Genomic DNA, 26418 nt, shown 5'->3' on the forward strand with positions numbered 1-26418 from the left:
CTCTGAAATATTTCATGTAAATAGAATATTTGAGGAACAGCTAAATATAGTAGAACTTTTACAAAAATCATTAATTTACAGAACAAGGCTTCAGACCAGTAACTCTGGAAATGCCATCAGCAGGAAGAGGTCCATCTAACTATAGGATCAATGAGTTTATGAAAAGCATGCCGAGATTTCACGTACTGTGCCGTGACCAAAGCCAGAGTGGACACTTCTTCTATTCCACATGCTTATTTAGTGCCTGAGAATCAGGAAGTGAAGGGGGTTTGTGGCTTTGGGGAACCATGGCTGTACAGTATTAGCCCAAAATAAACAACAACAAAAAAATAATAATAATAACAGACTCCGGTGTGGGTGTGACTATTCCTCGACAAAGAGGGCTGCACTGTTGAGGTCACACTTGTCATGTGGAATTAAACATCGGCCCAGTGCAGCTACTCCACAAAGAAAAAGCTGTGCACTCACACCAAGAGCCAGCTGTTTACTTCTGTTTCCCTTCTGGTCACTGACTAAAGGAACATTTCTGGTAAGGTAGCAGTTATGCAATCAAGAGTGTGACACAATAACAGGAATTTACTATTAAATTCATGTCTACAGCTGCATCTCATAAGGTCATTGGGCTTGTGAAACTCTTTGCAGGATTTCCCGAAAAGGAAGCACCAAGATCCTGTACTGGTAAGGCTTAAATATAGCTGAACGTGTACAGTGAGTTAAGGATTTTAAAGCGGTATAGCTTGATTTTTTTGGCCACTTGGTGGCAGCGGAATAAGCTGTTAATACAATATATTACAACCTTTTACAGTCATGTCAGCATACAGTTGCCTAGTTACACATCTAGCAGACACTGTTTGGCATCCGTTTGTCATGTTTCTGGACAGAGCTGCTGAGTGTGGTATAATTTGAATTCTCATTTTAGCTCTGTTTCGAGATAAAAATCTGGCTGTTTGGCTGCTAGAGGCTCTGCTATGTTCATTAGCTAGTTGTTAACTGTAACAGGTAGTGAGTGAGTTTATCAAAGATAAAAACAGGGAGCAACAATGAACCAAAACTCTTGTGTTGTAAAACCAAAACAATGAGCTGAAAGACACTAAAATGCTTCATCGAGCTCAGGGGTTCTGCAGAGTTGAGTGATAACTTTCTGAGGGTTTGTCGATACAAGCTTTTCACATTACACTTCATACATTGGTCATAATAAAATTGTGATCAGTGCAGCTTTGAATTCATACTAAATTTTCGAAGGATGCTAGAAGTGTCTTGCTCTATTGGAAGTTAGATGAGAGGATGTCTTTAACCTAGCAAAAACACTGGAACCAGGGGAAACCTGTAGCGTCTATCTCGGGCCCGAGAAAAGCCTCTTGTATAAATCTAATGAAAACCTTAATTATGTACTTGTGAAAGTCCTCGATGCAGTGGATGTGGTTGGATGCGTCCACGGTGAAAGGGATGCCGTCCAGGCTGCGGTGGCACACCACGCAGGTGAAGCAGTGAGGGTGGTAGGCTTTCCCTGTGGCCCGCAGGATGCGCTCCATGATGGGCTTACTGCAGATGGTGCAGGTCTCAAGGGTGTTCTGTAGAAACAAACACACAAACCCCCAGACACCCACATGATTACCCAATAAACCTGATGATGAATGTAGTTATTCTGATGAGTCATTCCCAATGGCCCTTTTACTGCTTGTGTACGATCAGCACTCGTCCACTAACACATTTTAACCGGCGTGAAAACTTTGGGAAAGTTTTCCTACGTTTCCTTCTGAATTTAAACTCTCCGTTTCCTGTGATACACTTCAGGTGGCTCTGTTCCCACTCCAGCTTGTGCAACAAATAAATCCCCACTCAGGACCTTTAGCTCGGCTGTCCTGAAATGCCTCTGAAGCTGAAGGAATCTGATTAGCACTCCCCTCGAAACACAAACACAGTCATTTATCAGCCACCCTCACCCACACTCCATCCTCCCATATGCAAGAGTGTGAGCAGTAAATATTTCCACTTTGTGATGACTGCAGGTTTTCTGCAGCCAGGCGACTGGGCAAGCGGCCCGCGGGGGGACGTGGCGGCCGCCTGCCTCTGACTTATCTGTGGCATCTCTCTTCTTAATATCTGCCGGGAGACACCATTTGTTATTTCGATATTTTATAAATAACGACTGCCTCTCTAAACAGCAATGCAATTACGGGGGGGTGGAGGATATATCATGTGAGGGTGATCAATGTGTGGCCTGATGTGGCCGTGTGTGAGCTGATGAGGCTCCACTGTCGCTGCCTCTTGTTCGTGCATTTCCTGGATCTCTGTGTGTCTCTGCTCTCCCCCTCTTTCTGCGCTTGGCTGGGCTAAAGAGTGCACGGTTCAGCTGTTCCCATTGGCTCCCACTGTAGTAGCAAGCTGCCTCAGTGTTTCCAAACACAGCTCGGGGTGTGTAGCAACACTGCGCTGCGTCATCAGCTACCTCCCAGACGCGCCGCTGGGGCCTGCCGCTTAAAATGACACTTGTGTGACCGCTCAGCCGAGGTAAACTCCCTGCCATACGCTGCCCGGCCGCTGAGCACGTGCAGTGACATTTGTAGTCTATATGCTAATGAGCTGAGCAGCTTTAGAGGATGAGGTTCGTTGAAACTACAATGTGAAAGTGTTTCTGACATGACTCTGTACTGTGGCTCTGTGAGGCCTCCTCACAACACCATCATGTGCCAGTGAAGACGAGAGCAGCTGATGTGTGACTCGGGGCCGGAAAGCAGTGGTTTGAAAAATAGTCGTTTCTTCAAAGCACTCCTGGAGAGGCACTATTTCATAAAAAGCAATGTGTGCAGACAAGCTCCGCATTCTTATTTTTCTTTCTTTTTTTTTTTTTTTCCTCCAAGACGGTAATAGAAATAAACATTATTCCCAGGGCAACATTTGTGTATAAACAATGTCCATATTGCAATCCTGCTCGATCCTGGAAGTGGAATAAAGCCTTTAATGAGCTCGCTGCTCTGAGCCCCTGAGGTTTGCCTCACGCACGCACACACTGGCAGAGAGAGGTAGAGGTAGAGAGCGAGAGAGAGCGAGGGAGAGAATATATTTGCAACCTGAGAATCTGAGTAAGATACCAGGGCCAAACAGCACTAAACCAACCTCAACTCTTACTCATCTGTCTGCATTTCCACTTACTTATTCTCATCTGCCCTTCATGTGGGAATACCTTGCCCTTGTTTAGCTTAACTAGAGCATATGATTTCACAGCACACAGTTCCTCCGGGCTATTGTAATGAGTACAGTACTCAAAAGACAAAATTTCTCTCTTTCTCTCAGATGGTTAGATTCTTTGACCTCAATTCATTCATTCTGCTCAGCCTGCGTTGTTTTTTATTCACTCGTGACTCCTTTTATTTGGTATTAAGTAACATTTATTAGCCCTGTTACACACATATGGGTCTGATGTTAAATGAGAAAATGTAGAGGTTCGGTCTGTGGTTTGGTACAACCTCCACAGATGGTTTAGGAAATTCTGCATAAATCACTTGAAGCCGTCTCTGTCAAACATCCAGGTCCCTTGCAGTTTGCCACTAGAGGGCTGTATATGTCTGCAGATGTCCGGGTTTTGCTTTTCCCCTGACTAAATGTGATGTATTCAAGCATATGTATTCTTTTTTTTCTCCCTCTCCCTCATACATTTCTCTAAGTGTTTGCCCAGAAGGCTAAACAAATGTCTAGGCAGATGAGGTAAAGTGAATTTAGGTCAGACAGCTTCTTGCTGAACTGAGGGGTGAGTGGAGTGCGGTAAAGTCAATTGTGGCCCCTTTTTCTCATTGTGAGCCGTTTCCTTTTGCCACAAAGTGCTCTCACGGTCTCACACCAAACACATTGATGCCCACGCACTCCGGCCAAAGCTTCCTTCTGTTTAGCAACGGGCTCCCAAACAATGTTTGTCACAGCTGTCTGTTAGAATGAGGAGTGTGATGGCAAACAAAGCATATAAGAGGGAGTTAAGAGGTCCCATGTGCTCTGAACATGAGACACAGGCCTGACGGACAGAAACACAGATGGTAAAACAACACAATCTAGACAATCTAGAGCTAAAGGTCCTAATGAACCTAGTTCACTCAGTATTGCAGTAAATGACATGATAAAAAATCAGTGTCACAACTAAGGATTATTTTACTAATTCATCTGAAGATAATGTCCTCAATTAATCGTCAAGTTGTTTGATCTATACAATATCATTAAATAGTGTATAAAGCCCATAGTGGCCTCTTCAGATAACCTTTTATTGTTTTACTAACAATCATAAACTCCAGTATGTTCAGTTTATTATAATGAAAGACATAAAAACTAGAAATCCTCATGCATGGAAGCTGGAACCGTCAAATGTTTGTGTTTCAAAATTGATTTAAACCATGTATCAGAAATCAAATAGACACAGGGGGTATATTAGGGGTAATATAAATAAAAGTGCTCCTTTTCATCCTCAATCAAAATACGACAAATAATTGAGTTTATATTGTCTGATCCAAAACACAGCTACAGGTAAAACAATGCTGGAACAAAGATGTATTTTCCATGTTTGCAGATGAAACAAACAGCTGGAAATCAGCTGTGGCATATTGCTAAGTTTAATCTGTTTACCATCTCCTGTGACTGAATCAACACAAATTTTATACTTATCTGTTCTGTTTTTTGTTTTTTTTTTTCACGTGGCTGGCAGGAGGCAGGCTGGAGTTCAGTGAGACTGCACGCAATTTATGACCTGGCACGCTGAACCTGGAGTGGGCCAGATTTACAGATGATCTGTTTCTCTGTGTGTGTCTGCGTGTGTGTATGTGTTTGTGCCCGGACCCTCACAGAATGTGCTGGTCGGTGCCAGGCCATGCTGTGTGAATTAACTACACCCTACTGAAGGTAGCTCAGCGTTGTCTAACAAGAGCTTGTTAGAGGACAGATCTGAGTGCTGCTGCAGTGTTTGGTTTCCTCCACAGTGGAGAAGAGACACTGACTTGGTCGCGAACTATGAGTCAACTCACTGACCCTCCTACTTCCTGAGGGAAGGTGTCTGCTGACTTAATGTTCCTTGACAAGCAGCCTGTCTCCCTTTTATGGCTTAATATGGGTCAATCAGACAGGACATAGAAAAATCATTTTACCTACCAAACTATAATTATGCACTCAGGTGTCTTATTATTCAACAGGAAGTGCTATAAAATAAAAGCAAAAAAGAAATGGGAACTGAAAGAGATGAAGGAACCATGACTCATAGTGAGGTGAGACTAGGGGAACGTGAGAAAGTTACTGCGCGGGACAACAAGACTAATGTAACAATATCATACAGTCTGATCTGACATCATGAACTGTGGCTTTAAAGGGACAGTTTCTGTGGTTTCTTAGGTGAGAACATTGATGGCACTGTCAACTAAACTGAGGATGTATTGAGGAGAACTGGATACTGGTACCCAATCACTCCTATGAAACTTGCTTTCATATGCCAAAAAACCCCATGCAGCCTTTCTCACATCTCTGTGTTTTTGGGAGAGGGGTCTACCTGTAGACTGCAAGAGAGGGGCGTAACTCTGAGTGGGCGTAACTCTGAATGGGAGTATCTGTAAGTATTGCAGCCTGCAGATGAATCCTTTTTGTTTTTGGGCCCACAGTACAGTGGTAGGCAAGTAGCCGGCTGTGGCCCAGATCCAGTCCTTTAAAGCTGTGCCCCTAAAGAAAGCTCAAGTTTTTCCTTTCATAGTTTGCATCAAAACTTTTGCAATTTTTTTCAAAAATCTGTGAATGATTTAACATATGATAAACATGACTTTACAAACAGAAATAGGTTGTAATAAAACAGATATGCTGTGCTGATATGAAACAGGTCTGTGTTTACTGAGTGTGGGTAAACCATCAACTACCCATCAACTGGCTGCAGCTTGTTCATATCTACTGGACAGATGTGAGAGTGGGCTCAATCTGTCAATCTCTCAAAAGATCATCAAAGTTTTTTGGGTAGTATTTATTATCGTACTATTTTTTGGGTTGTGCTTGGTCTTCAATATATTTTGTCCATCCTCTAAAAGTACTACACATTGTCTTTTATTGTGAAACTCCTGCAACACTTGCCACTGGCTAAACATCAAGAGGAATATTTAAGATCGTCGCGGCACTTCATCACGATGCCTTAAACAAACAGGAGATGCTTTACTTATTTCCATTTATTTATTTATAGAAAACTCCTTGTTCATACTCCAGCTCCACATACTATAGTTGAATCATTCCACACCTGACTGTGAAAGCAAAGGTCAACACTGAATCTAAAAAACTCTCATCAGTCTTCAGTTTATATCCTGGTATTTGAAGTATGTTCACGAGGAAGAAGCAGAGTTACCTCACTCACAGCTGACTTGGCACCAGCTTTGGTTCCTTCAAATTCAAAAAGGAGATTTGGCAAAAACTGTCCTCATGGCTGTGTTTACAGCCCCTGAATCATTATTGTGGATTCGCAATAACTGATTATTGTAACTGATGCAGCAAATCTATTGAATGGATGGTAGTTAAGAAATTGTGGGAGCTACCTTGAGGCAGTTGTAAATGTCTTTTGACAAAGCAGCAGATAGTATTATCATGGTCAGGGTTACAGAGGGAGAAAAAGAACTTGTTTTCCACATTCTTCAGCCAAATCATGGAGGTCTCGGCCAGAAGAAAACGCCAGAAATCTGCTTGTGCTGTGGGAGGCTGGGAGCTCATTTAAATCTCCACACGTTTGCCGAGGGATTGTGGGAGCACTGCCCTTCCCTGATCCATGGTCTGCTCAGGCCGCAGAGGTGGAGAAGTCTGTGTGTAACCGTGTGTGTGGACACCTCAGTTTCCTTTCAGCCGGTTGGCTTCAGTGATCGCGATCATCTCCCCCACCTCATTTCCGCAAAGGTTAACAAGTGAACAGCCCCCTGCCGCTTCTCCTCCCTGAGGTCCGCCCCTCACCCGAGACCCCGGACACGATCCCATCCCCAGCCCTTGATTTTCAACTTAAATTTCTTTTATGTCTGTGATTGGTTTCCAGTGACTGGCGCTGCCTGGCATCCTCACTCCATCCATCTGTGCGTGCACTTCCTGAGCATCAGGCCTTCAGTGTGAGCATATGAGGAAATATGAACATGACTTGACTCCTTTACTAAATCCTGTCATTTATAAGCACGTTATGTAAATCACCCACTCGTATCTTTTCTGCTGCCTGAATGCAGATGACTGAGGTGTGTGTGTTTGTGTGTGTTTTTTTTGTTTGTTTACATGTGGGTGTGAGCGAGCGTATCACACAGTGGAAAGTGATTCTCCTAATGGTTTGCTCACTCAGTGACCTTGAAACTATCAGCTGTATAATTCACAGACGGAGCGTTTGTGACACTCATGTGTGTACATGCCAGTCAGTCAGGACGAGTGTGCCGAGGTTTCGGTGTCTCTGACCTGGAAGGGCCCTGCTTCCTCTGAGTGTAGGTCCACCCTGCTCAGTCTGTCTGTGTCATAAATTCACACGGCGTCGTGGACGACCAGCGTGTGCAGAATTGTGGTGGCATCCTGCCAGAGCTTCCTATCCCGATTTGTTATTTACATTTATTTTACATCTCTGCCTGGACAGTTTATGAGCAGCCTGACGTCCCTCTCACCAGCAGTTGCTCTGCCTGTGCAGGTTTCACACAAGTTTTGACAAACTAACAAACGTCAAATGAGATTTAAATATTCATACACTCTATTACACTCAGCTGTGCTTGCTGTATTTGTTCATGCAGATTTCTTATTTTAGCTGCGTGATAACGTCATGCCTAAGCCAACATGAAGGGACAGGGCTGACACACAGCTCATGCATTGCTCAGGCCTTTCTTTAAAGAATAAAAGGTGGCAGTGGGGGCCCTGATCTCTCTCTCCGGCTCAGGCAAAGTGGCTGGCCTGCCTGTCTGCCTCTCTGCCTTAAATTCAGCTCTGCAGCAGAATGTGACCCCTCTGGACTTTGGGCAATGTCTCCTGCTCTGGTTACAGAGAGAAACTGACAAAGACCCCGGCAGTAGTTCTCTCATGCCATGAGTTAGAGTGACATTGTGGTGGGTCAGCACTGGGTCACGGATATTTTTCTCCTGCTCGTTCCTGGGGGGGAGAAAATGTGCTTAGACAAAAAACATGAGGAAGGTTTAGAGGGCCCGGTGTTTGCATTCACTCTCTCGTCTCTTGTCCAAACAGTGTATTCTAATAACAACACTCGTGCTTTTCATTTACTTGCCTGTAATGGATAGGACAGCTGTATTTCCTGTAGAGTGGGTCAGTAATAAGAAATAATGACCTGCTTGAGTTTAGTGGGCTCACACCCACTGTACAGCGCAATTACACACACATATAATTGTCTTGGCAAGTCTGGAGACGTACTAAGATGTGAAATCCTATTCATGCAAGTGCTATCTAATTGGCTCACTCCTTTGAGGAATTAGACCGAGTTAATCACGTCTGAATATACAGAACTCAATTAGAACTCTGCAAGCTAATGCAGACAGCCATGAATATTTGATGACCAAGTCAGCAGAAAGCGAGTCTCTGTGTGTTCACGAGCGTGTTTCAGACGACAAGTAAAACCAGGGTGGGTGGATACCTGCCGTCGCCGCTCCGCATGTGCGTGGCTGTTTTCCCAGCGTGAGCAACAGCTGTGCAGCCACTTGCAGACACGCAGAGCCGCCAACGGTGCGCCACAGCGACGAGGATATGGGGGGGGCCCTGAACTCGCCACACTGGCTGCAAGCCTCTGGATCTGACTACCTGGATATCCATCACAGAGGGGTGACAGGTGTGTGGGTGGTGTGCAGTCATTTTTAATTACAGCCATATTACTTGTCAGGGAAACCACATTATAAGCTTTCTGTTTTGTGTGTTGAACTTTTTCTATCACTGTGACTGGATGTGAGAGGAGAGATCATCCTCTGTGATCGGCTGTATTGTATGTTCTCTCTCTCAATGACAGCCGCAGCTTCAGGGGAGTTCTTGGGGATATCCCATTATGAGATGGGAGAGTAGTCTGATATGATGTGCTGTGGAGGACATCCATCACCAGGAGCCCCAATACAGCTGGCACCATGCCTGTCGCCTCTGGGTGCTGTGCCACCCTCGGAAACTTCCCTTTACTATCTAGATTGTGTGATTATGGTGCGTTTGAAGTCACTTGTGAAATTCAGTAAACACAACTACAGCAGTAGTTCCTGACCTTTTTTTTTTGTCTTTTGTACACTTACAATGCTGCTCACATGAGCACAAATACCACTTTATCAACACCACTCGTCACCTTTTCAATTGAAGTTGAAGTGGATGTTAAGTAACACTGTAAAAAGTGAATATTGTTACAATATGTTTTTTAATTGTTGGTATTTAGGTTGGTTTGCGACCACTTGGAGAGGCAGAGGCCAGATCTGTCAAAAATGTATGCATTACTTTTACTTATTATTTCACCTGTTTATCCATTACTTTAAAACTTTATTTAAAGGTCCCATATTGCATAAAGTGAGATTTGTCTTTTTTGATTATAAATAAGGTCTAGGTTCTATATTAATGTGACTGTGAAAGTATCAAAGCCTCAGTCCTGCCTGTATTCAGAAACTGAGCCTTAAAACGAGCCGTCAGGACTTCTGGAACTTTGTGATGTCACAACAAAGCTGCTGTATTTTTATTCAATCACTCAGAAAACAGTAAACAAAAAACAGGCTCACTGACCTGTTAATACTAGAGCTCCAGAGAGAAGCCTGAGAGAGGAGATGTAAAACTACACTGACATAGTTTTTGGTTCTTAAAACCACAAATATATCTTCTTATGGACACTTCAAATAAAACACAGGAAAAGTGTAAAATATGGGACCTTTAAACTTTTTATCCACTGGTTGTAGATGATTATTTCATTATCAACATATGCACCAGATGAATCGATTAGGGAAAATGTCAGAAAAGTCCCAGACTTCTCTTACACCCTTACAGCAGAAGTACAGACAAAAAAAGAAAGAAAAGCAAAAGAGTATGCTTTTCCCCTCATGTCTGAAAATGTCACAAACTGCCTAATGGCTTGTGGAAATGTGGTAAATTATAAATCATACCTATAAAACTGATAAAAATTGCTAAAAAACAATACAATACAAAAACATTAAAAAATCTAATTGTCCTTCAGTTACTTCATAGGATCAGCAGTTATCAATCAGATCATTTTATTTCTTCAGTGTGAGTTCTTCTGAAATGCAGTCCAACAGTTGTTAAAGTGAATCCCACAGAAAAGTTTCTTTCTTGCAAGACCAGTACTAGTTGATATTAGAAATTCATATTAAGCGTTAGTTCTGCAAAACTGGGTCTGCATATGAAAACTAATAACAAAAAAGAAGCAGCCCAATAGTTAAGCTGTTAAGAGGGCTCCATGAAGAGATGGCCAAGGAGGCCGACGTCTCTACTTTCCAAGACAGACAAACAGACGCGGAGAGTAAAAGCTCCTCAGTCAATCATGAGCGTTTGCTGGTGAATGGCAGGTCAGCACTACTGTGAGCTGTTCTTCCTTTTCAACAGCAGAATGGAAAATCTTTCCGAGAGTGAAACCAATGAGACCAAAGCCCATTTATTTTAAATAACAGCGCTGTGGTACAACACCAGATAATGAACACAATTACATTCAAGCAAGCTGATGTCCATGACCTTGGTGGTCTCTGACATTTTGTCAAAAGAGGCAGAAACAGATTAAGGTTTTTATGTGGGCAAATCCCTATCTTTTTATTACTGCTCTTTAAATATGAAGCTCTGCTCCTGGTGTGACCTTGTGTTACTTACATCAGTCTCATTACAGTACTGCACTTTAGTTATCTATATTCATAGGAAGTGGTAGTATAAACAGGAAGGTGGGAATGTGATTCTGCCTCTAACAGGGAACTGAGCATTGTCTGCAACCCTTTTACCATTCACTGGTGTCAGTAATGCAGAGTGAATGGATGTGTTTACCAGCATACAACCTGAAGCAAAGGGCAGCGAAAGAGTCTTTTTAAAATTGATAAATAAATGAACTGGGCAAAAACTTGGCAGAAGGAAAGCTGCAGAAATATGCAAGAAACTACTGTAGTAACAAAGCAGATACGGACGACTCAGAATGGACTTAAGGACAGTGGGCATGGTTCCCTGTGTAAGCAATTAACCTCAGTGACACTGAATATGGCGCCTGAACTTCTTCAAAGACCAGCTGAGCTATCAGATAGATGAAGAGCCCCTGTTGCTCTCAGCTCTGTTCAATAATATGCTCTCGTGGTTAGAGGAAGACTTCCTGAAGTGAAAGAAGAAAGGAAATTACTCTTCATTTCTAAGACTACAAATTCAAATAGATGTGGTGACTTTTATAATCCCACTATAATTGAGAACATTTCAGCTTGAACTCTCCAGAAGGTATAATGATTGCTGGAACATAATGACTTCAGTTGCTACATGATGTGAGGATGTGAAAATTGTTCTGAAGTCAGTCTATAAATATGGTCATAGTTGGTTGTAGTCTAAGTAATATAGTAAGAAATGAGCTGACGTGAGTCAACACATTTAATTTACAATCCTCACATTTTCAGTCCTGGTTGATTGGCATTAAGTACAGTTTCACACATCAGCAGACTGTTTGGTGAAGCCAAACCTGACATTGTTTTAATAAAGAAGGCAGCCCATAATAATTACAACTGCTCCTTCTAGTTCAGTACTCCCTTACAAAAATAAAAATGTTAACATTAAAAAGCAGAACTTGACTGTTTGTCTTGTTTTGTCCGACACATTTTTCATGAATGATCTCAGTCAGTGCGAACCTATGTGAAAGATTCACTACACCTCTTGTGACTGCATTACAGTAAAAGCCACTGTTCAGTGCTTTTAATTTGACCGGCAGTGGTAGAAAATATTGAGTTAGCATTAGCAGTAACTTAATACTGCACTGACACAGTGTGATGGGAGTGAATATTATGTCAATTAAGTAAAATTACAAACATGAGATGTTTTTTTGAGTCTTTTGTACATATTCAGCGTGGACCGGTGGACCCTGCCACTAACAATGAAAGCCACTATACAGAGTACACGAAAAGGATTTTGTTGAAAACAATCTGACTCTAATCAGTTTCAAAATCTGAGTCTGGTTTCATGAAAATCTTAACAAGAAACTGTTGCAGAAAAAATGTGACGCATTCAAACAAAAGGTCAATACACTCACCCACATACCTGGACATGATCATAACACAAGACTGACTGATTGCACTATTGGTCTGTCAAATGACAGAACTTCTCTTCCTAAATGTACGATATCTCATATCATGGCTCTCAGCAAGATTAGACTGAGACTCTAACCTTCAATAATGTAAAGAAAATCCTCAAACCTTCAACTTTCTACAACTTTATATGTATTTAACTGCAGGACAACTGACCCTCTTAACAAACTTAACATTAAGGAAGCAATCTGTGGCTGAGTTTACATGCATTCAAAGATTTAGTTTGAAACTTGAACCAAACCCAGATTTTGGTTTAACACATGAAAAACATACTGTAAATATCATCATATGGAGCAGTCTGACATTTTAGGAAATACGCTTATTTGCTTTCTTGCTGAGACTTAGATGAGAAGATCGATACCACCCTCATTTCTGGATGCTAAATATTCATCTGGAGTCTGCGGCCTGTTAGCTTACACCTGACCTCACCTATGTGTCAGCTACCTCACTAGCATTATCTGTGCTACATGGTGCTCCTAATTTTAAACACTGAGAGGGAGAGAGAGGGAGCGACAGAGAGAGAGAGACAGAGAGCGAGGGAGAGAGAGAGAGACAGAGAAAGCACTGGAAAACTACTGCACCTAATGCTCTCCACATGGTCTCCACATGCAGTTGACAAAATGGTTAAAAAAATCATATTTAATTTTTTTCCTGTCACTGGCGAGACAGCAAACTAATATATTTCCCAAAAAGTCAAATTCTTTGCAAAGTTAATAGACACATTTTATGATCTTATTTAACTGTTCTAGTGACACAGAACTAACACTAAAGCACTGAAAAACTGAACCAAACTCTGAGACTTTGTCATCCACCCATAGAGTAACTGGAATACTACATAGAACCACTAAAAGTCCAAAATACCATCATATTAGTGATATGGACACACTGAGTCAGTAATATTATGATATGATCTGTTATATTATCCAGCCCCACTGGGTTTCTCTCCAATCCAGCTTTATGAATTTCCAGATGCCCTGAGATTAATTTGTTCTAGTCTGCAAAAAACAGTCAGAAATACTTTGAATTGGATTTTTCCTTCTTGGAAAACACTTAGTGGCACTAAAACTCCAAACTCCTGTCTCTCCGTAACGATGATGGACGGCTCTCCGGTGGTGTTTACACTCACACTCATACTTTCAGTCTTATTATCTGTGCAAACATGGAACAGGGGAAGCTGTGGGACACCTCAGGCTGAGACACAAAAGAAAAACAATGGCGACTCGATGTTACATTAACAAGATTACGAATGACTCCATGCAAAACGAGACATTAATTGAGCGTCTGTACAGTTTATCAACATCACTGTGTATTCAAATAGGCAGCGATAAGTCCTCTGTGAGGACAAGCCACGGAAGTGCAGAGGACAAAAGGCTGATTGCTGCCCTGCAATTCGTGGACAAGTGGTGTGACTGAGGTTGGTTACACTGAGAGATAGCAGGTCGTAAAATCAGAAAGTACACGAGTGACGATAACAGATGTGGGTGAGTTCCTGCACATTACTAAAAGGAATCAGTAATATCTAGACAAACAGTTTGAATGAGGCAAATCACCCAGCGGAAGAGATGGATCTTGCAGATACAAAAACCAGTGCTGTTCCACAGAATATGTAAAGTCCCAGCCTAGATAAAGGGGATGCTGATCGCCCACTCAGATATACAGCAGAAAACTTTATTGGATGGCAATCACCGTGGCGTGGAAAATGTATTCCTACAATTCCTGGCAAAGGGATTAACTAGTTTTTTGCATAATGTTGTACAAACAGTAAGTTTCCTCAGGCACCTGTTATACCTGTAAGGTATTCCTCATCAAATGTAATACACTGCCACAGGGTGATAGAAATTTATTTCACCCTTAGAGTACATAACATGTAGTATGAAAATACTAACATATGTCTGTTGTGTAGTTTTTATAAATGTACTTTTGACTCCTTATCTTACCTTCTTTATCTGTAAATACAGATTTACAAAGAATGACAAAAGTCAGGATTTCTCAGGCTCTCCTGCTTTAATTTTGATGGTTGCAATTTTTACCCCCAGGTTTCGACAGAGCTAGCTGTTTCCCCCTGCTTCTAGTCTTTATGCCTAGCTTAGCTAACTAGCTGCAGACTCCAGCTTAATATTTAGCATGTAGACATGAAAATGGCACCAATGTTCTCATCTTACTCTTGAATAATTTGAATAAATCTCCCAAAATGTTAAACTAGGAAAAGTCAACATTGAAGCAAAATAACAAGATTTTACTAACTAAACTAATATGATTCAGTTCAATTCTTTAAATCTGTCTCTTATGGCTCCTCCAACCTCATGGAAGTGCAATACTAAAAACACTGGACTACAATGGGTTTAATAAGCTGCAGATATAAGGTGGCAGGTTGGTGAGGGACAATCCAAAGTCAAAAACACATTGACAGTGTACCATTAATGTTCGTTTTGCTCTTAGAGATTCCTAGACTGACTAACTTGGAGGCTAACTTGAAGTTTTCGTCTTCCTCTCTGTGATATGACATTTCTCTTCTGAGACTCAACTCTCACGTTCATTTTCTAATCGTACAGAGGCGTATGACCCTGAGGATGGGAATAAAAGAAGAAGAAATTACTTTCATTAAGAAATTCAGATTTCCCCCATCCTTTTGATCTTGTGCCAGAAGAACATTTATGCTGATGAAATGCATAAATAAAGTTCTTAAATTATCCCATTCCTCTTTAGCGCATGTATCAGAGTTGGAGAACTTCCAGACAAGACAACTACAATCACAGTGAGTGCCTCTGAAAAGGGATGATTTAAGAGATGGCCTGCCACTGGTTTAAATGTCATGTAGCTCAGCTTTGAGACTTTACTGGTAGTACTGCACATCGAGCCATTTCCTGCAAGTGATGTGAAGAGATTGTATGTGTGTGTTAATGGGTTGTGCCAGAGGAATCAACCATATCAGAGTGTGCTCTAATTAATTTCTTTACGACAACTTGTTATTATTTGAGCTGCCCTGGTCATCAAGAGGCTTTATCCTTCATCTACCAAAAACAAAGCTTTAACCTCCTCATTAACTAGTGAGCTACAAGCCACACTGATGCTTGTACAAGCCCAATTATTTCTCGTTAAAACTCTCTTTTCTACAATCTGGAAGTGGAACATTTGTGTTTCCTCAGCAAATAACTACCTGACAACTTTTCTTTTAGTGTGGCTTCCATCTGTCTCAGGAGGCCTGGGGAAAAAACCCTGGTGTTTAACTGCAAGCTGCAGGTAAAGACTAAAGATATTAAAGGTCCCATATTTTACACTTTTCCAGAGTTTTATTTGAAGTGTTGATATCCATAGGAAAATATATTTGTGGTTTTAAAGAACCAAAACCATCTCAGTGTAGCTTTACATTTCTTCTCTCAGGCTTCTCTTTGGAGCTCTAGTTACAATGGGACAGTGAACCAATGAGAAGAGAGGATCTTAGCCTCTCTTCTGATTTTCGGAGTGATTGAAAAAAAAAGCAGATTCCAGGTAAACACTCAGAAAATCAAATCCTGTAAGGTTGGATGGTGGGTCCAGGTGGGCGGGGCTTGGGGCATGGCTGAGAGGAGTGACTGCTTTGTTGTGACATCACAAATTTCCAGAAGTCCTGACGGCTGGTTTTAAGGCTCAGTTTCTGAATACAGGCTGTGTGCATTTCTCTGTGGACTGAGGCTCTGATACTTTCACAGTATTAATAAAGAACCTAGACCTGCTTTGTAATCAAAAAAAAAAGATATGGACATCTCATTTTATACAATATGGGACCTTTACGGAAAAATCTAGTTTTTACATCATGGGTCTTAGTTATCGCATTTCCTCTGCCTCATACAAGTTTTAAACATTGTGCAAACTGAATCCAATTGAATAAATCCCTTATTTCAAAATGAAGACAAAAGTGAAAGTTAAAAGCTATTTCCCAGAATTTCCATTGTAATGGCTCAACACATTGCACAGCTTCTTCCTGCCTCAGCTTCCAGGAATGACCTTCAAACTTATGCATGATATTGCTGACAATAAGAAATGGTTGCCTGTCATTTCCAGCAGTGAACAATATTCTAAAGAAAATACACAAGGGACACACTTCTGCAAAATGATTTCCTTGTGGTCTTGTAAGATGATGTGTCTTTCCTGACAATATTATGCCAGGAAATACTTTCATGTGTGTTGCACAACATAGTGACAGAAAATCAGTCATCAGTTTTGTAAGATGGAATCAGACAAACACAATAATAACATCAGTAACTTCTTTTGTTTGGTTGCAATTTCATAGATTTTAGAAAAGACAAAAAAACAAACAACGAATAGAAGGAAAAAAACTGAAGCGAAAAATCTTCTGCTTTATCTAATCCACACAGAGAATTATCACCATGTTATATTCTAACATGATTTTGACACCAATTTAATAAATCAAGTGCGTTTAAACCATATCTGACTGCTCATCAGCTGTAACTCCAGATAGCTGTGCATCAGCTCTTGTGAAAACATAGTTCTTATAATGATGATCTAATTCACCAAGGAAGAGTTATCTGGAGATCCCCCATTAAAAGAAAATCAATGAACACTTCTCTGATATCATTATTCTGGGAGAACATATGACAAGTCTATAAATATAGTCTTGGGCTACAAAAAGTTAGAGGTGAGTAGCAAACACAACAAAGGTAAAATCTGATTCTGATAATTCATTTCAAAACAGCTCTTAACATTTGGCTTTGATGTCACAGTCAACAACAGGCAACATTTCAAGTGTCCAAAATATTGGATGAACTTGAATTGATGTTTTTGATCACCTGTGGACAGCTGTAAACACAACACTAACTAACTAACTGTGGCTAATTGGTTCAATTCCCAGGTCCTCCAGTCATTTAGAAGTGCCCTTGTGCAAGGAACCGAATGTCAGACTGCCCCCTTTGTGTCACTGGTGTGTAAATATGGTTAAAAGAGCACAAAAATGTCTATGATGAAATTGTGTGTGAATGGATTTGAGTAGTTGATAAGACTAGAAAAGACATTTACTCGCACCTTACTATCACAAAGTTGATATGGCTAAGGTGTTAGCAACCAGCTGTCACATCCAGAAGACATACATCTACATTATGATTTTGTGTTTCAGTCCAGTATTCACTCCACCAACTTCTGAGAGTAATAGCCAACCATGTAGCTGCTAAATGCTCCACTATGTTCATCAGCTAACTGCCAAGTTTATCTCTTTGCCACATCGAATCTGGCACTTACTGTTGGGCAGCTAGCAGTAGGTTTTTCACTGGAAACAGCTGCCCACTACTGCTGGAGTGGGGGAATAAAACAACACAGTAAAACTGCAGCCTGTAAAACCAAAACAATGAGCTCAGAGACACTAAAAAGTAAAGCTGACTGAAACTGCAGAGTTCTGTAATGACTTTCTGTGGGTTCATTACTATGACCAACTCCTTTAACGTTACACTCAGTTGTCTGATCCATTGTTTAGATATATTATATATACAAAATTAATTTGACCACAGCAGTTCGCAGTTAGCGAGCTGGCTTGCACCTGCCATTGATGAGCTAATAATATTTGTTAGTCTGCTGACACATTCAAAGACACACAACACTGAACACGTAACAAGACCAACTTTGTTAATTCCAGCATCGTATTGTATTCTCATGTCTACATACTCCTACCTCTTATTTAAAGTTGTGTAACTGGAAGAAATGACTGTACTTTCAGGAGAACAAATTACTAACAACAGTTTCACTGAGTGACCAAAAACAAAAAAGACACACAAGAGGGAATGAAGATGTGTGTGGTGAGCCTGGCACCCTGCTGGGCTTTGATGAAATGAAATGTGGTTGCCTGAAGTAAAAAATATATGAACATCCCAGGCACAGAGGAACTAACGTGCCCGCCCCCATGGACATATAAATAACCAGAGTGAGTTTAAACATGGTGGTGACGCAGGTGGATTTGAAAGGGCAGAGGTTACTTACAATATAGCAAGGCTCACAGTACGCCTTCTTCTCCACAGCGTAGAAGGGCTTGCCACGCAGCTTGGTGCTGCAGGTCATGCAGATGAAGCAGTCAACATGGAAGACCTGGTCCATGGCAGTGCAGCCGGTGCCTTCACCCACCACATTCTCTCCACAGCTGGCACAGCGCCCTGGGGAGAGGAGGAGGAGGGGGAGAGGGAGGCTGAGCCCAGATCCACTATAAATCCACAGATATTTAAGGTCAGATAGCATCTATCAGGAAACCAACAGTCACATTCCACTCGCTGAAAATATTGCAGAGGTCCAGACAAATCATCCAATCATGTAAATTATTGTGAGGAAGGTCTGTAAAGTGTGACTCTATTTGCATGCACTGGCAGATGCTCCAGTGATAATAAACAGCTAGACCTGATGAGAAGCATCCTACAGTGCAACAAATCTTCCGCAACACTTTTAGGACCACAGGGATACACAACAGCTCAAACCCAACCAGGTCAGAGGAAATGGGCCTTGTCAACAGATATACACAGTGCACATGTATGTATTTCTAACACATCTCTAAAAAAATAAACCAACAGCTTCAGTGAATTTACAAACAAACTCTGGGTCAACTTTAGATTTGTTTGACTGGTGTGTTTTGTTCATAGCTGCAACAACTAAATGTTTTGAAATCACTACTGCTCTGATTTCCACTTTCTTTTTCAGTAACCATCAGCCGAGTAAGGTATGGTTTACTTGGAGCCATCTGTTATGACAATGATGGAAAGATGCTTGAAGTAATTAAAACTGGTGGCCATAACATAAACCTGTAGTGTTGTTTAATTATTCAGTATTTTATTATTTTATATATTTAACACTTTTCCAGTGTTTTAATTGAAGTGTTCATCAGAAGATCTATTTGTGGTTTTAAGAACAGATCAGTGTAGTTTAATATCTCCTCTCTCTGGCTTCTCTCTGGAGCCTTAGTTACAACAGATTGGTCCTGTTTTTTGTTTACTGTTTTCTGAGTGAATGAATAAAAATACAGCAGCTTTGTTGTGACATCACAAAGGTCCAGAAGTCCTGACGGCTGGTTTTTAGGCTCAGTTCCTGAATACAGGCTGTGTGCATTTCTCTGTGGACTGAAGCTCTGATACTTTCACAATATTAATATAGAACCTAGACCTGATCTATAATCAAAAAAGACACCTTTATACAATATGGGACCTTTAAGGAAAATTTAGTTCATTAAAAAAAAACATTTGATCCAGCAGTCCAAAACCCAAATTTAGAATTAAATAAAGAAAATTAAAGCAGGAAATGTTCATATTTGAGAAGCAGAAACTTGCTTTCTTTATAAATGATCAATGTCTGATTGATTATCAAAATTGTTGTTTTCAACTTTCTGTTGACTGATGTATTATTAGAATCAGAAATAATAGAATAACAAGTTTAACTCTTGTGGCTTATGGTGAGGATACTGACTTTTTTGTGTTATTCTGAGTGTTAAATACTTCTCCTTTCTCCCCTGATTATTCATCACCCCTGTCTGACTGGTTGCTGTCTATCTCGCTCAGACTGCTTGACCACAGGATCCACAGACCGAACTGTTGTGCGTGCACCAACTCACACTACCTTGTCTAGAAAATGATGAACTCTCCCTTTAAATGCCTCATTTCCTGATGTCAGAAGTGTCTAATCTTCATTTCTATTTCAAACACAGGATAAGGAAGGATTAAATACTATAATTATGCCACATTAAAAAGGCTATAGACATCACCAAAGTGTGACATCTATTTCAAAAAGTCAAGCTTTAAATGATAAAAAGAAAACTTTAGAAGAACAACTAAGTCTTTGTAAAAGGGGCACAAGTGAACTGATACTATTGCGCCAGAAAGAGGCTGATTGCATATTGTGGGACATGGCATTTGGATATCTTTAATTGAGTTGGAGATATCTTTAATTGAGTTTAAGATGTCCTCGACTCAATGCAAGTTATCTTCAACCCAATTAATAACACTGTCAATTTAATTACTGGTATCTTACAATAATAGGGTTTAAAAGATATCTGAGAATGTTTTATTTTTTACACATCTGAGGACAGATGTAATCTCTCTGAGGAAGTATGATATAGTATATTTAATTAATTCAAGTTCAGTTCTATGGATCATTTTTTGTTCCCTTTTCATTTTTTGCTTCATCTAAAGGCTGATTTGGGCGATGATTGACACTCTGTATGTTCTGAACGGAGCGGTTCAAGCGTGTTACAGACAGAGGCGAGACACTAACCGGGGGAGATAGAGTATCTGATGCTTGCATTTTCACAGTTCCACTTACTGTTTTCATATCAAAAATTCAAACGGAGTGTAAAGCAGAATCTGTCTCAGGTATCAGCAGAACTTTGGAAGTCATATGTTGTTGAGATCAAATATCTGCTTGACTGCGAGGCTCGCTAATGGTATTCTAATCTCAGATAACTCATTATCTTATCAGTTGCTTCACTGGAAACTGAGAGAAGTTGCTTAAAGAATGACTGGATCCACAACTTTTCCAGCAACATTTCGAAATCCTCATTGGAGCTATGATATTTGTGACTTTTTTATTATGAGGGGAGTTGCCGTTTACTGACTGGGGAAACATTAAGACAGAAAGGACTGCCGTTGCAGATGTTTTGTGCGTTAATTTAGCGACTGCTGTCATCCATGTCGACCTATAGCTCTTACAAGTTTTCATAAAACCTGCTATCGGTTTCATCTGCTTCCACAGCTCTATCCACACCTCAATTATGGCTGTGTTACCTACTGTACAGGGAGGCAGATTAAACAAACTAGCGAAGGCACGTCTCGAGGGGACATGTGGGTGTCAGTGGAATCACAAGCAGGGTAATCACTTCAGAGAGCCAGAGGGAAAGAGAAAGGGAGAGAGAGTGAGCGAGAGACAGAGACGGAGCACGCTGAGCCTGTTAGTGGCTTCAGATCACAGGCCATCTTCAGTGAGTGGATGAGAATGCCAGACATGTCCCACAGGGCTCCCACTTTAAATAGCGAGAAGGAAACCTCTCGGAAATCCTTTTCCTTTTGGCAGTCTGTGATCGCAGGGGCCCTCAGGAGCTATTTGTGCGCGACTGTGCTTACAGTGTACACAGTTTTACCCCAACACACACACACACACACACACAAACACACACACACACGGGCACATGCACAATGAAAAAAAGTATCTCTTTGAGCCAGACTTGCCACACATGCAGACGAATATATACAAACACAGACACATGTATCACATACTGTATGCATACCCACAGACATGTCATGCCATGCTGCATGTACAAATCAGCAGCCCACACATGAACACACACGGTCCTGTTACAAAGAGCAGCAGATCTGAGGCTGTTCACAGACGCCCCTGAAACCATTCTGTGCTCCTTTACTTCTAAATGTCCCCCAATCACTAAACACTGCTAAATAATAAGATTATGAGTTTAAAAGTGCTGAGAGTACATTGTTAAAATGACATGTCATTGTACAGCACATCACGGCACGTCACTTCACGTCAGACATGACACTATGATCTCTGCTGTTTGAAAAGAAATAAAAGCCTGAGCTCACAGCTCACAGAGTTCTCTGCCATCACGAGATGATGGGCTTCAATGGGGATACAGAGGATACTGTATATATGTAGTATATGTCAAAAGCTATACATACATGGATCAAACAAAGTGATGAAAAATAAAAATGTAATATAACCAAGGCTGTGGCCAACAATTAGATTTATGGCTGCAGCTTGGTCTCAAAAATGTGTGAAAGGGGTAAAATGTCAACAAAAATCGCAACTTCCCAGATCTTCCCAGATCTCCAGGTAACATGTTCATAGAAGAAAATTTCACTTCAGGGTAAAGGAACCACAATATCTTTGGTGTTTTTGCTTAAAGAGAGACTTTTCTTTGATTAGCAAAATGATTATCAAAAGACAAATTTTCTGTTGCACAACTAATGGATAAATTAATTTATCATTATCAGTTGTGATCTGCTTGTTGTTTGATAGGAAATAAAGAACTTTGTTTTGTTTCAGGTACCAGCATTCACCCCATCACCACAAGATTTTTACTTTATTAGGTACAATTGTACAATCTAATGTGATCCAACACAACACTGATTCCTACGCAGCTCATAATGGTTTTATCCAATATAAGTGAGGTCACAGTTAAAGGTGGAAGTGTATATACATATATATATATATATATATATATATATATATATATATATATACTTACAAAAAACCAGTAGCACAGCAGCCACCTTTAACTATGACCTCAATGCTAAAACACAATTTAACTGAGACCTCAACAAATCTGTTATATAGGCATCATGTAAATTGCAAGTGACGGCACAGGTGTAGCTAACAAATGTGACCACTGAATGTAAGATGATGATACAAACAGGGACATTGGATTTTCATTATAGATTATTAGGCTGATTATTTTCTTGATGAATAGATTAATTTGGTCTATAAAATGTAAGAAAAGAGTGAAAATGGCATCACAGTTTCCCAGGGCACATGGTGACATCTTCATAACAAGATTCATCTTTGCTAAGAAAACCAGCAAATTCTCACATTCGAGAAGCTAAAACCAGAGAATCCTGACTTAATCAATTAATCTATTTTCATACAAATTAGTCTCTGTTTGAGAATATATGATTATATTATATAATTGCCATATTGTAGAAGGTGGAACTGGAGACTGTTTGTCACGTTTGCTTCATGAATGAAACAATGAGTGAATCAATCAATCAATTAAAAAGTGTGTTTCACGGGTTGTGTATGAAAACAATTTCACACAGTGTGAAAATGTGAGGCTTTTTTTTTTTTATTCACTGAGACGGTAACTGTTTTTTTCCTCTAACAGTCTTACTGTATGATAATAGAGAGACGTGCAGGGTGTTTTACAATGCTTCACATCAATAATTCCACACGTCTGCATCAGAAGTAAGCATTTTCAATTTTGAGACACTACTTCAATTGACTTCCTGAATAATACAGGACAGCAATTGAAGCAACATCGTATTTACCCCTGTGGAGATGATCCCAAATACTTTCGAACTATTTCAGCTGGGCATGAAGGAATCATGAAAGGCCTCACCGCTCCCCAGCGTCCCTTTGCGCGGGGAATGGAACCAGAGTCTTAATATCAAAACTTCAAATAGTTCCTGTAGAACCAATCCAACGGTGACAGGGCGGGAGGGGGAGTTCATTTACACTTTACTCACTTTCTTTCCTTTCATTCTTTAACTCTCAGAAGTGTCTCTTCTCTGTTACATCGAAAGTCAAAAGAAGGACTGAAGAAAAACTCTTTTCTTCTTTTCTTTTTTTTTTTTTTTTTTAAAGCGCATTCCCTGTGAGCTATAGAGGCTTAGAATGGTTAGACAATTTAATTGGATAAAAAGAAAAGATTAAAGAGGCCCTGACTCTGTTCCATAAATAATTGATTTCTAATGTATTTGTAGTGGCAGTGAGACGCTGTTGTTTGGGAATGGGGGATGTTGAGTGGCAGAACGCTTCAGATTTCCCTCAGTCTTTGCCTTCTTTGTTTTTTCACGCCGTGATATTGAAGCAGCATGAAAGGCAGAGAGGGAGCACACTTGCAGCTCAATTTGATCTTACATCGTCAGAAATCAAAGATCGTGCATGTAAAGAAGGATCGCAAGGAACTTTTTTTGTGGGAGACCAAACTTTTCACACTGTGTTACTAAAGAATACAATTCTGCTGGTGCAACCCTTGCAAACCCCAAAGGCAAAGCCAGCAACTACAGCTCAGCTCCAAAACTAATAAAAGAACCACAAAATCCATTCTGGGACTTCAACTTAAGTTTTGTGCTTGGATTAAAATATCCATTGGATATGGTGGCAAAACATAAAACACCTTCAACCACTCTATATATTGTGTTTCAATATTAACAACACAACAAGATAAAAGCTAGGGATTTAAATAAAATGTGTAGAAATGTGGCTACAACAAATGATCCTGATCTACAATTTAGTTGGCTGAATTTCTGAATAAGCGTGTCCATGCTCTGATGCAGCATTAAATTATTCTGACACCCTTAAAAAGGTGAGTCAAATAAAGGTACTACGTGATAACTTCTTTGCACTTAATTAAAGACATAAACAATAGGTCAGTGAGTGGTTAACAGCAGAAAATAAGTCTGTTGAACACATTAGGCGTGTAACTGCCAGTGGCCACCATTTGTTCACTGTTTCATCTCTTTCCCCTCTAGGTTAATCTACTTTGTTGCTTCAGATTGGCCCACGTGCAGCCTGACAGTGCCGTGGCCTTCAGTTGCCTTGGGATGACAAGAGAAATAGCTGTCATCACTGCATTTCAATCTCTGAATGCCTCTTTCCTAACCCCCTAATCTCATTCCCAATGTCAGCAAATAGCAATCTGCAGAACTGCTGCGGTAATGGTGGAGGATGGAGGATAGGCGAGCCCGTGCCACTAAGCATTACAGCCTGGCCTGTCAGGGCCCGCGGCAGCAGAGTGAGGGGGACTGAGTGTAGGTTACATGTTTTAGAAGCAGGTTGGCAGGAGCGACATGGAGGGGTGCCAGAGAGCGAGCAGGCCGGCGAATGGGGTGAAAGAGAGAGAGAGAGAGAGAGAGAGAGAAAGGCAGGGAACAGGTGAGTGTGTGTGCAGCGGAATACGTGGACAAGCTGTGTGCTCAAAGACGTCTGTGTGTTTATATGCTGCTGTTTATCCGTGCGCACCCGTGTGCCTGTAAAGTATGTCTGTGTTTGCGTGCATGAGCATGCGGATGTCTACTCATTCCTGAGGTCAAACGCTCACTCACAAATGAAATCTAGCAACGTGAGTGCCCGGAAGCCTCAGCTGGGCTCGCACGGCAGCTGATCTTGCAAGCCTCAGTGGAGCTGTCTCAACGAGGCAGGATAGCAAGCGCCGAGCCTGGCGGGGGAGGAAGGGAAGGGAAGGGGAGGGGCTGAGAGGGGGAAGGGGTGGTGGTGGTGGTGGTGTGTGTGTGTGGGGGGGGGGTCACCTCACGTGAACCGCTGCCAAAAAGTGGGCTTCTGTCGCTGGGAAGAGAAGCCCCATGCTGGCACACTGCATCAGCTGAGAAACTAGAAAGCAGCGTTGTGAGGTCAGCGGTGGTGCTGGGACGAGATAATGAGAGGACAAAAGGGGCATAGAGGAGCCATAAAATGTGCTGAAAAACTACTCCATGTTTAGTGGAATTGGCCCCGTGCTCAAAACAGTAGCAAGTATAATTAAGGATTGAAAACATCACGTGACCAATTACAAGCAAGATGATGACATAGCAAAAAAACTGCGAAGATCTCATTCATGAGAGAACTGAGTTGTAGACAATTATCCTTGAAACCGCACAGACAGAAAAGTTACAGATTTTTTAAAGATTTGACTTTAAAGCATTTAACATGATTTTCAGGAGGAAAAAAGTCACATCTGCAGCCACACACTGACATACATTCTGCATTTTCTTTACAAAAGGCAGCTATGATGGATCATCTGTGGCTATTGTGTTGTATAATCTTGTCATTTGCAGTCGTACATTATAATCCACTGTAGGTGGTATAGTGATGCATGGGCTTAAGGATGAGTTGCCATGTCACCAGACTGCCTCATATGATGCCCCTACCCCTGGGTGGTCGCTGACCTCCTTCCAGCAGCATTATGCTCTTCTGTCTCACAGTGTGTGCTGTAACATACATACATACATGGATTACAGCACAGCACAACAAAGACAGGGCCAACACTGAGCCATTGTGACTGGAGGAAATCCTCTGATAGTGAAAGAACAAATAGTAACAAACAGAAACATTAAAGGCCCTACATGAGATTACAGTTTAAAAAAATGATGGCAGGTTAAAGTAAGGAGGTAAAGGGAAAAAAATGAATCCAGTTGTTCTATTGTATTGTTTCTATTTGCATCAAAAGAAAGTCAGAATTAAGTACAGTGCTGTGTTGTGATTTATTTTCATTTATTTGATGCTTTATTTCTATTCAGCTATTTCATTACATGTCACCTTACAGTTGGTAGTTTTTTTTATTTTATCATAATTAGTTTTAAAGTTATTACCCTTAAGATTTCAGTCCTGGTTGATTTGGGTAACACCTGTGGTTGTCATGGTTACAGTGAATAGGGTTTAATAATACAGCAAACATCTCCTTGAGCAGCTACTTCTCAAAAGTATG

General features: G+C 40.9%; 1 protein-coding gene and 1 long non-coding RNA gene across 5 annotated transcripts in view; one reads left to right on the forward strand and one right to left on the reverse strand.

Moving 5' to 3' along the window:
• The window catches only part of lpp (LIM domain containing preferred translocation partner in lipoma), a 153328-nt gene that overhangs the window by 7665 nt on the left and 119245 nt on the right, over positions 1 to 26418 (reverse strand). For all 4 annotated transcript variants that reach the window (XM_071487149.1, XM_071487147.1, XM_071487150.1 and 1 more), the window contains 2 exons: positions 18213 to 18382; positions 1393 to 1571 (listed from right to left, as the gene is read on the reverse strand). In XM_071487149.1, coding sequence (XP_071343250.1) covers positions 1393 to 1571; positions 18213 to 18382 — 349 coding nt within the window. The remainder of the gene's footprint in view (positions 1 to 1392; positions 1572 to 18212; positions 18383 to 26418) is intronic.
• On the forward strand, positions 5384 to 9198 carry LOC139626706 (uncharacterized). Its single transcript, XR_011692388.1, has 2 exons — positions 5384 to 8785; positions 8960 to 9198. It is a non-coding gene; the product is annotated as an uncharacterized lncRNA (long non-coding RNA).

Source organism: Trachinotus anak, unplaced genomic scaffold (genome assembly GCF_046630095.1).
Source record: "Trachinotus anak isolate AG129_WGS33_773 ecotype Australia unplaced genomic scaffold, CSIRO_AGI_Tana_v1 ptg000010l, whole genome shotgun sequence".
NCBI lineage: Eukaryota > Metazoa > Chordata > Actinopteri > Carangiformes > Carangidae > Trachinotus > Trachinotus anak.